The 12,114-nt window shown below is 52.6% G+C and overlaps 1 protein-coding gene across 1 annotated transcript; it reads left to right on the top strand.

The window, feature by feature from the left end:
- The first annotated feature begins 2,811 nt into the window (after positions 1–2,811).
- RCVRN (recoverin) lies at positions 2,812–9,973 on the top strand. Its single transcript, XM_059998326.1, has 3 exons — positions 2,812–3,192; positions 6,269–6,380; positions 9,317–9,973. Exons 1-3 carry the CDS (start codon positions 2,812–2,814, stop codon positions 9,430–9,432), a joined length of 609 nt encoding a protein of 202 aa, XP_059854309.1. The 3' UTR covers positions 9,433–9,973.
- The last annotated feature ends 2,141 nt before the right edge of the window (positions 9,974–12,114 follow it).

Here is a 12,114-nt window from a genome sequence, read left to right as displayed (position 1 = left end):
GCCAGGCCGGGAGAGGGAGACACAGAGTCACTGGCTGGAGACGAGGGCTTCTCCCCAGTGGTCTTAGGGGTTCGGGGAGAGTTTATGGCCCCGGCTCAGACTTAACAAATCCGTTCACAATACATCATCCCCAACAACTTGTTTGGCTAAGGAGCATAAACTCTCCCTCTGATAGAAGATGTTTATTCAGGTTTTCAAACAAACCTCCAGGTCATGACCCCTCTCTCGGCAGCATCAACACAGCTGCCTGTGGTCCCCTCCCACGGTTGGGCCCCTCCTGGGCACAGCAACCTGAAGAATGTGGACAGTACCTGCGCCTTCCTCCTTGCCCTTGGGAAGGGCAGAGGGACTGGGGGAGCTCTGGCTGCCTTCTGTGTTAAGCCGGGGCCCTGCCTCCTTACCCGCCTCTTCCGTCGTCATGGCAACCCAGGTCCTCACCTTCAGAAATGCGGCTTCTTGACCCCTCTGCTCAGGCCTCCTTGAGAAGGGAGGCGGCTGTAATGTCTTGGAAAGAGCCCTCAGTGGGGAGGCTGCCCTGGGCTTTCCTCCTGGCTTCGCCATTTGGCAACTGTGTGACACAGGCAGGTGACATCCTTTTGGAGCTTGGTTTCTTCCTGTGACATCGGCCTCGCCTCACCTGCAGTCTCGGTGTGGATACCCAGGAGGCACTTCTAATCACCTCCCATGCCAGGTTCAGAGGCCAGGGTGAAGGCCTCTGGCCTCACTTTCATGGCCTGGCTTTTGTTTGTTTGTTTGTTTGTTTTTGAGTCCAGTGACTGTCCTGTTTCCAACTGCTCTGGAGAACAAATGCTGCAAGATAGTGAAAGTCTAGACAAAGAGAAAGGGCTCCTTTCAAGAAACGATATGCTGTCACAAACTGATGGGAAAAAATAATGACACACACATACGCACCCCACCCCCTAACATGAAGGCCTCCTGAGAAACACTCTGGACCCGCAGTGGGTGGGGTGGGCAGGAGGGAGAGGTCAGCACATCTGTGCCTGAACTTCCGGGTCCTTTCTGAGCAACACCAGGGGAGGCTGGCAGGGGGCTTTCTCCCAGCAGCGGGGACCTGCTTTCCCCTGCCATTAGCCTGTTACGAAAAAGGACAAAAACCCCGACTCACCCGCCTAGACACTGTGGGCTTCATTCTTTATGGTTACCACCCCTGGACAAAGAAGAGACATCTCTCCTGTCCAAGACGGCGATTCTGGGGTTCCAGGCGTTATGCCAGCCAAGCCAGGGCGCCACCGACCTCTCCTTTGGGTGATGCGATTTCAGGTGCAGACCTACTCACGAGGGCTCTTCCCTGTGGCCTGTCCTGCTGACCGAGCTGACCGCAGCGGCGGAAGCCTCCCCTGGTGGAGCTCCCTGTCCCCTGCTTGTCCAGTCACTCACTCAACAAGCATGTTGTCTGCCAGCTCCTGGCACCAGGCTTGGTTGCAAACTGATGACCTGCTGCTGAAATGGAGCCACAGATAAGTTATATTTATCCCACCCTATGTTTTTGAAAATTTTTGAAAATTTGGAAATCACTCTTAAAGTTTGGACATTGCAAATTTCCAATTTTTCCAAATTTCCAAATTGCAATTTTCAAACCTGAAAATCTGATTTCTGGATTTCTTTTGGCTTACCAAAAAATCTAGTAACACCAGGCCATAATCCCATCTGACCACATTCAAATGGAGTCAAACACTGGCAGCCCCTGCCATGCAGGCGTGGGCCTCACCACGCCTACTGCCTCCCTGACCCCCGGCTTCACTCACACACTCCACTTGCTGGCCCCTGTAAGCAGTTTAGTTTTTGATCCCTGTCATAGAAGAAGAATGGCAAAAACTAACATGCATTCAGCTCTTACTATGTGCCAGGCTCTATTCTAAATGCATTGCACGTATTAACTCGTTTCAGCCTCACAATAACAGTGGGAGAGACGCTATTATCATGCCTGTTCACTCAAAGAATAGTCACTGAGGGCCCAAACCCGCCAGATACCCTTCTGTCGATGGAGATGCAGCGGGCAACAAGACAGATAGAGTCCCCGCCTTCATGGCGCTTTCATTCTGGTGCGATCCCAGGCAGCAGGCAGAATACGTAAACAGTAAGTCAGAAGGTGCACGTGCGATCAAGGAAGAGCAGTCAAGCAGGATAAACAGCCTGACGGTTGGGGTGCTCTTGTTGACAGAATGGTCACTATAGGCCTGGCCGAGAAGGCGACATTTAAGGAAAGCCGTGAAGGAGGTGAAAGATCAGGGGAAGAGAATTCTAGGCAGAGAGACGTTAAGAAACGCACCTGGGGTCACACAGCTAGTAAATTGCAAAGCTGAGATTTGAACCTGGGCTGCTTCCAGAGCCTGGCTCCTGACCCCTGCATTACAGGGCCATCCCTGTCGCTGAGACCCTCAGAAAGCAGGCAGGGAACATCGTTGCTCTTAGAGAGCTAGAGCTGGTGGGGTAAGTTGGCGCAGGGATGGGTGAGGGGCAGTGGGAAAGGCCTCGGCTCAAGGCTGCAGCTCTGAAGATTCGGATCACCTGTCCTATCCTCCCAGAAGGCCAAGAGGGATTGACCTCCTGCTGTCAGCTCTTTATTTTAATCTCAGGGGGCTTCTGGGAGCTCGTCTCCCCACTCAAGCTCCGGGCCCCTCCTCCCTCCAAGTACAGGGGTGAACCAGCCACAAATCCGCCTAATCCACCAGCATCTCAGGGTGCAACTGCCTCCAGCAGCACCCAGCCAGGCAGCCCGGAGACCCCATTCCTCCCACACACCCACCCACCCAGCGGCGACAGACCGGCTGGGCCCACACCTGCTCACCCATGGGGAACAGCAAAAGCGGAGCCCTGTCCAAGGAGATCCTGGAGGAGCTGCAGCTGAACACCAGGTTCACAGAGGAAGAGCTGAGTACCTGGTACCAGTCCTTCCTGAAGGAGTGTCCCAGTGGCCGCATCACCCAGCAGGAGTTCCAGACCATCTACTCCAAGTTCTTCCCCGATGCCGACCCCAAGGCCTACGCCCAGCACGTGTTCCGCAGCTTCGATGCCAACAGCGATGGCACCTTGGACTTCAAGGAGTATGTCATCGCCCTGCACATGACCAGCATGTGCAAGACCAACCAGAAGCTGGAGTGGGCCTTCTCCCTCTACGATGTAGATGGCAACGGCAGCATCAGCAAGAACGAAGTGCTGGAGATCGTCACGGTCAGTGGCAGCCTCTGCGCTCCCGGCGGAGCTCCCGGCCGAGCTGCACGGGGCTCACCCGGGATCAGGACCCCCCGCTGCTGCTTCCGCACAGGGGGCCTGGCTGGGGGCGGGGCCGGAGGGGGGAGTGGGGACCCGGGCTTTGGGAGTCAGTGGCTCTGACAGCGTGGCCAGGAGGGGTCTCCAATAGACCAGTATTAATAGAGGGCTGGGCGCGTTCCCACAGCTTCACTTTCCTCCTAAAGAAGAAGAATCTGGGTATTGCCTACTATTTACCTTTATTGTTTCCCTCTTTCCCTCCCACCTTCCTTCCTTTCTTCATTAAAATGTCCTTCAAAACCTTCCACAGGACGTACTCAGATTCTTTCACAAGTCATTATATATATATATATATATATATATATATTTATATTTATATATATGTAGCCACAGGGCTTGTGGGATCTTAGTTCCCCAACCAGGGATTGAACCCAGGGCCATGGCAGTGGAAGCGCCGATTCCTAACCACTGGACCGCCAAGGAAGTCCCTCACAAGTCATTTTAAAGACACATGTTTCAAATACATTGGCCCAGGATAAGTATATCCGATAAGATTTTTAGATGTCTGAAAAAGAGTTTCATTTAATATATAAGGAATTCATGCAACTTAGAAACCTACACAAAAGAAAATGAAAATCGCCTTTAATTTCATTATCCAGAGAAGACTACTGTCAACATATGGGCATATACCTTTCCAGTCCTCTATCTGTAGATTTAAAAATAATTTTAGAACTATGACATATTCACATATGGTTTTTAGTATACTTTTTTCAGCCACTATTTTATTATGAATGTTTTCAATATCAAACTGTTTTTAATAGCTGCTTAGAATTCCATCTTATGGACATGCCGTAAAATTATTTAACCATCCCTATATTTTTGGACAATGAAGACGCTTCTGTTTTTTCCTATTATATCATTTCTATTTCCCTTCATTTAGTATCGTTTTACAGGATCTTTTTTTTGGCCCCACTACCCCATGCCACTAGCTTTATTTCTCTAATTCCATTCCTGTTAAGAGAGAGAATGTTTTTCCTATTTTATATAATTTTGGATGCATTTGCAATCCTGCTTTCATTTGCACAGTTCTTCCACCCTTATTAGGAGAAACCATAAATAAAATAGCTAAGCATGCAGCTTGTGGTAAGTGGACTCTGCTTGGCCTCCCATTAGGGGCAGGTGTGTGTGGGAACCTCGCTGGCCTCTGGGCGCGGCCTGTAGAGCAAGCTCCCCTGGATTGGCAGGTGGCCTGGGATGGGGACCACTCCCTCAGAACCACCTAAAGGATGCCAGGCCCAGCAGAGGCCTACAAGTTGGTGCTCCTTCAGGGAAAGGAGGAGTTGGGGGAGGAGAGAAGGAGGGGGCATCCACAGCTGAGGCTATGCAAGATGATGCCGAGGGCTTCCCTGGTGGCGCAGTGGTTGAGAGTCCGCCTGCCGATGCGGGGGACACGGGTTCGTGCCCCGGTCCGGGAAGATCCCACATGCCGCGGAGCGGCTGGGCCCGTGACCCATGGCCGCTGAGCCTGCACGTCCGGAGCCTGTGCTCCGCCACGGGAGAGGCCACAACAGTGAGAGGCCCACGTACCGCAAAAAAAAAAAAAAAAAAAAAAAAAAAAAGATGATGCCGAGCCTCTACTATTCACCAGGTTCAAGGTCACTGGCCTGGGAGTCAGAAGTTAAGGATTCTGGTCCCAACTACTTCACCACCAAACTGCATGGCCTCGAGAAAACCATACAATCTCCCAACGCCCAGGGTGAGGATGCAACTGTTCGTTCTCGGTCCATTCACCAAGGCCCTGGCAGTCCGTCCTTGGCGCTAGAAGCGGGGTTGGCCGGCAGCCAGCCACTCCCAGCCTTTAGCCGTCCAGCCTGCACATGGTTCCCTGGCTCAGGACAGACGGAGGAGTTAAGGGAGCCACTGCACTTCAGCGCCGGAACCTCTGATCTCTGAGTGCTGTCAGCAAGGCTGCTGCCCCAGCGGCCGGGTTTGGTTTCCTTGCTTCTCTTGTTACGGCACAGGGAGCTGAAAGGGGGCTTCTAAAGCTGCTGACCTTCCCCCCAGGTTAATTTCACAGGCGTTACTGCCCCTGCCTGGCTGGCTCCCCGATGTCCCCAAGGCCTGGTGGGATCCTAGTAACCTGGAGCTGAAAGGGCACATCGAGACCACCTTGTCCCTTTCCCTGATCACATATCCTTCTTTGCTGGATATTGTCCATCCAACTCCTTTATTAATGAGACTAGAGGGAGGTGAGACAGATCCTTGAGCTTTAGGCTAAATCTCTCTCTGGATCCCTCCCTGAGCAGGAGGGTAACCGAGGGGCTTCCCGAGACCTTCCCCAGCGCCTAGAATGCTCTCCAAGACATTCCAGAATGGCACGCGATGCAAGTACAGAGGTTCTGGAACCAAACGTGCCTGCGTTAGAATCTCCACTCTTCTGCTTCCGGCTGGGTGACTTCTAACAAGTTAGTTGACTCAGTTTCTTCCTCTGTGAAACGGGGCCAATAACCCCCACCTCATAAACTTGTCATGAGTCTACAGGTAAAAAGCGCCTAGAAAAGTGGCACACGTTAATCACTTGACAAATATTAGCCCTTACAACCAAGGTACCACCTGGACCCAGAAGAAGCCGTTTGATATTCTAAAACTTCTGGGGAGTGGGGTTAAAGGTACCAGTTCCCAAACTGCAGCCTCTGGGCTGCTATGGGATTATCACCAGGAAGTTTTTGATTCTCATTTTCATTTTCTTAATAAGATGAAAGTCATATGTCTACAGGGGCAGGAAATCCAAACAGTGCAGAAAGGGACAAAATAAGAAGGGAAAGCCGTCTTCACCCCTCCCCCACATTCCCTGTCCCTTCTGAGGATCTCAGAAGTACAGATGCCCCTTCCCCAGCCCCAGGAACTTGGATTCAGTAGGGTGGGCTGGGGCCTGAGCATCTGCATTTTAACCTCTGCTGTGGGGCATCCTGGTAAGCGACATGGGTTCCCCCAGAATTACTCCCTCTCATGGGTTCTCCCTCTTTATTTGGTGTAGGCTATTTTCAAGATGATCAATCCTGAGGATGTGAAGTGTCTTCCGGAAGATGAGAACACCCCGGAGAAGCGAGCTGAGAAGATCTGGGGGTTCTTTGGCAAGAAGGATGATGGTGAATTACTTCTCCTTCCTAGCCTTTGATTTCACAGTCATGGGCTGTGTCCTAGAGATCCCAACAAGATTGACCCTTGCGAGTCCAGTGCCCACGCAGGACCGAGGACCCCTCCTCCTGCTGCGGGGCTGTCGGAAGGGCTTCTGTGGGGACTTGCGCAGAATGGTCAGTGGGCAGTTGTGGGACCCCTCTGGAGCTGATGGGAAATGGCACCAGATCCCATCATAAAACTCCATCCCTGCCTGAGATCTCTGGGGGGAGGGGGAAGGCTCTAAATGATGGTGTGCTTTGGAAGAAAAAAACATCTTTTGTTATGACAGAGTTAACCCACGTTGAAGGAATAGTAAAACGTCAAGGCAACAGCCCATTAGCAGTTTGTATGCAAACATGCAAACAGCAAGTTTAGAGGCTTTGCAAAGCAAACCACTTTCTTTTCCAATGGAGTGCCTGTTGTTTTTAGACACTTTGGTTTACTTGTTTGCAAAAATGCCTTCTGCACGGTTGGGACAGGGTAAACCTCACTTCAGAATAATCTGAAAGCATGGAGTCCCAAGTAAGTGGGATCTCAATTTACATGGTTTTTCCTTTAGGAAGTTAGTTTGGGTCCCTTGAGAAGCATGGCCAGATGGGATTAGAGTTCGATTAGATTTCAAGAGATTGATGGGGGGAAGGCGTATGAGGAAAAAATGGGGAGGGGTCTGGAAGAGGCAGGGATAAGCCATCAGACTGCAAAGCAGATGAAACGTTTATGCGCAGAGGCAAGGTAAGCAGGTTGGGTAAGAAAAGTCTTAGACTGCAGTGCTGGGCTAGGACAGTCTTGGCAAAGCTGAGGGGGTGTCCTCAAGCCCCCTTCTTCCAGGATCTGGCCTGTCTTGGCTCCCTGCCCTGTTCGGTCTGGCTGGGAGCAGCCTGTGGGGAGTACGGCCTTGCATTGTAAGCGGAGATGGATTCCACAACTGGGCAGTGAGGGCTGCCGGTGCAGGAGGCCCATGTCCAACTCGGGAAAGACACAGGAGAGGGGCTGGTGTCAGATGGGGGCTGCAAGCTTGAATGACCACAGGGGCCGTGATGATGAACGAGAGAGAAGTGGACAGAGGCCCTACTAAGTGATAGATAGGGACTGGCGAACAGTGTGGGGCGTGAGGGCCTGTCTGGTCTTACGGCCTTTGGTCAATTGTTGCCACGCTGGAATACAGTGCCACTGGGGCCCCACCATCTGATTTGTTCAAAAGAGAGGCCAGCAATCGAGATGTTTAAAATCCGAAGTGCCTCAACTGATGAAACACTGCGTGGTCCAAGCACATCTGAGGAACCGGTATTGGCCCCTTTTGTGATCTCTGGGGCAGTCTCTTCCCAAGGTTCCCGGGCACAGGCCTGAGCAGGCTGTTCAATAAGGACCCTGCTAATCTGCGGTCTAGGAAGAAGGCAGATTAGCAACCAGATCTTTGACGTTAGGGCCAGAACTAGGGCGAGGCGAGGGAGGTGCCCTGGCACAAAATTTAAGGAGGCACCCATTCTCAGGTGCCAGCCCTGTGCTCGCAGGACCCTAAAAGTGAGAGCCTCCTTAAATTTTGGAGGGTAGGCCCCTCCCTTGCCTCACTCAGATGTCACCTCCCCTTTGAGCGCACCTTCTCTGGGATGCAGACTGGTGACACCTTACCCCACTGGCTCTTTCACCTGCTTCATGACCCCCTTCTGGGTCTGCCATGTGCTGAGTCCCTTGTTCTGCTACGTGCTAAACTGCAAACTGACCCAGGTGAAACTCACAGGGAAGCTGAGACAGTACTGCTACCACGTGATTTGTGTTTTCACATGGCCCATCTGGAGACAACGCCTCACTCCTGGGAGGAGTTTCAAGCTATGTGTGAGGCTGATAGAGCAGCTGGGACTTCTTCTTTTTTTATAAATTTATTTATTTATTTTTGGCTGCATTGGTTCTTTGTTGGTGCGCACGGGCTTTCTCTAGTTGCCGCGAGTGGGGGCTACTATTCATTGCGGTGCCCGGGCTTCTCACGGCAGTGGCTTCTCTTTGTTGCAGAGCACGGGCTCTAGGTGCGCGGGCTTCAGTAATTGTGGCTCCCGGGCACAGACTCAATGGTTGTGGCGCACGGGCTTAGTTGCTCCGCGGCATGTGGGATCTTCCCGGACCGGGGCTCGAACCCACGTCCCCTGCATTGGCAGGCAGATTCTTAACCACTACACCACCAGGGAAGTCGGCGGCTGGGACTTTAAAACCCAAATTTCACCATCCTGACCTGCACAGGGAAACAGGCTGGATCCTAATCCAGGAAGGATTAAGGTTGCCGAAAAGGCCTGGAACATAAGCCAATGGCGAAACCCAAATAGCTCAGCCAAGCTTTACTGAGCACCTACTACGTGCAGGACTATGAGCATAGCCATGAGCAGGAAGGAACAGCTGCCTCGTTCTAGGGTCATTTCTACAGGTGACTGTCTCCATCAGACAAACAGTTTCCTGGGCCAGGGAGCATTATCTCACTCCTTTCCACGCCACACCCTGCCCTCTGCCCCCTGCAATGACCTCAGCCCCAAACACAGTGACTCTGGCACAGAGGAAGGGCTTAGTGAGTGCATTTCACTGGATAGAACTGAATTCAATAGTTGGGGACAAGGATCTCTCTTGTCCTAAATGGGAAGGTAGATCACGGATGCAGAGACGCCTAGGAAAGGATCACCAGCCAGTCAGAAGAGACACAGCACACTTCCTCGAGGCCCGGCAGTGCCTGAACTTAACCCTCTTGTTGCTGGTTCCTGGGGAGGTCCAGGGGTCCTAGGGTGGAGTCAGGGGTGGGGTTACCCTCCGGGGCACTGAGACTCAGTATTTTCATAATAGATCCATCCGTACTGGGTATGCTGGCCGACGTCAGCTTTATCACAGCCTATCCTGACTGTAGTAATTTCTTCCCCCCTGTGCACAGATAAACTTACAGAGAAAGAGTTCATCGAGGGAACCCTAGCCAATATGGAAATTCTACGACTGATCCAATTTGAGCCGCAAAAAGTGAAGGAGAAGCTTAAGGAAAAGAAACCCTGACGTCAACTGCTCAGGTCTCCTCCCCGTCCCCCACGCCCCAACGTAAACACGCACGTGCACACGCGCCCCCGGGGCGGGAGAGCCTCCAACCCGCAGCACATTAACCCCGCAGCACGGCTTCCTGCCAAACGGAAGCGTCTTTAGCAATTCACCAAGTCCCAACCACTATACCTGCCTGCCTCCCCTCCACCTGCCCGCCAGCCCAGGCTTCCGCAGTAATCCCAGGATTAGGTCACAGGAGGCCTAAATATCCCCACCCCGTACCGTGTAAGCTCCTTTGTGGATTGTTGGGTAAGCAGGTTCCAATAAATGCAAGAGGAGCCGGGAACATAGCTGACTGGTCATTCTCGAACTGGAAGAAGAAATGATTTCTGTCGGCTCAGCCTCAAAGACAAGGATGTGTCGCAGCCGTAGGCCAGGGTGCGGGGACTGTGGTGCCGAAGGAGAGACAGCACAGCCATGTTCTCGCGCAACTCAGGGCGCAGAGGAGACCACAGACCTTTAAGGAGTCGGTTGAGGTGGTGAGGTTACCATGGAGACACGCAAAGCACTGTGGGAAGACAATGGGAGGGGCCGACTTGCCCAGAGATGGGGAAGGTGTTCCTCGTGAAGAGGCATGTCAATTAAGGCCCAGTGGACTGCCGTGGGGGAAGGGTGGTGGTGGGGAAGCGGTGTATCTCAGAGACCCTGAGGCAGGAATGAGCGTTTCGAGTTCTAGGGCCCTGAGAAGGCCAGTGTAGCCAGAGAGCAGAGAGCGAGAGCGGATTGTGAGGTAAGCCTCCAAAGCAGACAGGGGCCAGCGCATGCAAGGCCTTCCCTGCAGCCCAGGGGAGGTGAGGGTGGTGGGTACCGTGTGGGGTTCCAAGTAGGAGGGATTTCTGTTTGTAAGAGGACCCTCTGGCAGGGTAGAAATAAATCAGAGGGGCAAGCCCGAGGCCTGGAGATCACACTCTTACAGTCGCCCAGGTGGCCTGGGCCAGGGGAACAGCAGTGGGATGAAGAGAATGGGACCTGCTCGGGAGATATTTAGGAGGTAGAATGCACCTGACTGGTACAGGGGAGGAGGGAGGAGCAAGGATGGCAGCCAGGTTTGTGGCTTGGGTGCCGGGTGAGTGGTGATGTCATCCACCGAGATGGGAAACACCAGGGAGAGATGCTGGTTTCAGGAGATAATGACAAGTTCAGTTTTGATACGCTGCAAGGTGAAGAGAGATGGCCCTGAGGCCCCTATTTCTAGGGACAAGGAAAAGGAGACGCAGAGACAGCAAGCAGGTCGCCCAGGGTCAGCTAATGAGCAGATGCCAGGCCAGCACTGCCCACTGGCCCACACTGCCTTATCAGAGCTCTAGGGCCTGGAACACCTCAGAGCTCCACTGGCGGGTTCTCGAGAGCATTGTGTTCAGTTTTGAAAGTTCATTTATTCTCCAGGCCTAAGTTCCAAGATGAGGTTAGAAAAATGCAGGACATGCAGATGTCCTGGACACTTGAGCAACCTGTGTGCAACGCTCTGAGGCTGGGGCGTCTCCATCTGCTGGTGTGGGGGGATCACCCCAGCTTTAGCAACAGCAATGGCACAATCACCGCCGCCAGAAAGTGCCGCTCTTTGTGGAGGGCGAACTGGAGAGTCATCGTAACACTTACGGATGGAGCGTTTCCTATGGGCCTGGCATCCTGCTAGAGGCTCGGCATTATTTCACTGATGGAGGTGTTATTATCCCCATAGTGTAGATGAGGACACCAAGGCCACGAAGTAAGAGTAGGATTTGGTACTCAAACAGGAGTCCCTTTGATTACACCAGGCTGCCTCAATAGTTTTCACCTGGACATGACAGGACAGAGAATTCTGGGATTGCACAGCATCGGAGCTGGAAGTGAGAGGGGGCTACACAGCATCTGGTCCAGTGGTTCTGGGGGGAGGACAGTAATAACCTGCCCAAGATACCCCTCCAGTATCAGACACAGTGGGCCACCCAGGAGCCATGTGGGAGGGAGACGAAAGACCCAGGGTGGTCTAGGGACAGAACCAAAGGGCTCAATGCCTCACTCCAGTGCTCTTTCCACACACACTGCCCTCCACGACTCAATCTGGTTGATTGGGGTGTGAAGTTGGGAGCTTTTCACGTCTCTCTGAGGTCAAGGTATCCTTGTCACTCGAGTCTAAAAGGATAGACACTGCATAATAACCTTGTTGGTTTGTGGTTCAACAAGAGACATAAAGGGGCCACTGGACCTTCTGTTGGCCAATGGAGGACCCAAGGGTCATAACCTAATTAGCACATCTTCTGTTAGCTTGGGGTGGCAGGGCCACTTGGGCTGGGATCCTGTACAGCTCTAGGGCACCCTGTGGGCAAGATGCTAAGAGAACTTAGAGGCAGTGCAAAGTCCAACTTGACGGAAGAGAAGAGAAGGAGGTAGGGGTGGTAATGAGCTATGTCATCAAGACTCTTCCAGATGCAAGGAACGGAAGACCCAACACCAGTTGCTGTGGCACAAATATTATTGACTCATGTAACTGAAATTCCAGGAGTAGCACCAACTTTAAGGTCAGGCTTAATCCAAGGGCTCCAGCAAGGTCTCAGGGCTCTTCCTCCATCTCCTGGTTCTGCTCGCTGCTGTGGAGTCTCCATTCCCAGCCAGGCTTTTCCCCCAAGAGGGCTACCAGCAGATCCAGGCTTACTTCTT

Source organism: Delphinus delphis, chromosome 19 (genome assembly GCF_949987515.2).
Source record: "Delphinus delphis chromosome 19, mDelDel1.2, whole genome shotgun sequence".
In the NCBI taxonomy this organism is placed as follows: Eukaryota; Metazoa; Chordata; class Mammalia; order Artiodactyla; family Delphinidae; genus Delphinus; species Delphinus delphis.
The sequence above is the reverse complement of the archived record's forward strand: the minus strand, read 5'-3'. Positions and strand labels throughout refer to the sequence as shown.

Coding starts and splice junctions, on each gene's coding strand:
- RCVRN (XM_059998326.1), top strand. CDS start 2,812: ATGGGGAACAGCAAAAGCGGAGCCCTGTCCAAGGAGATCCTGGAGGAG. Junction 3,193..6,268: donor AAGTGCTGGAGATCGTCACG/GTCAGTGGCAGC, acceptor TATTTGGTGTAG/GCTATTTTCAAGATGATCAA. Junction 6,381..9,316: donor CTTTGGCAAGAAGGATGATG/GTGAATTACTTC, acceptor CCCTGTGCACAG/ATAAACTTACAGAGAAAGAG.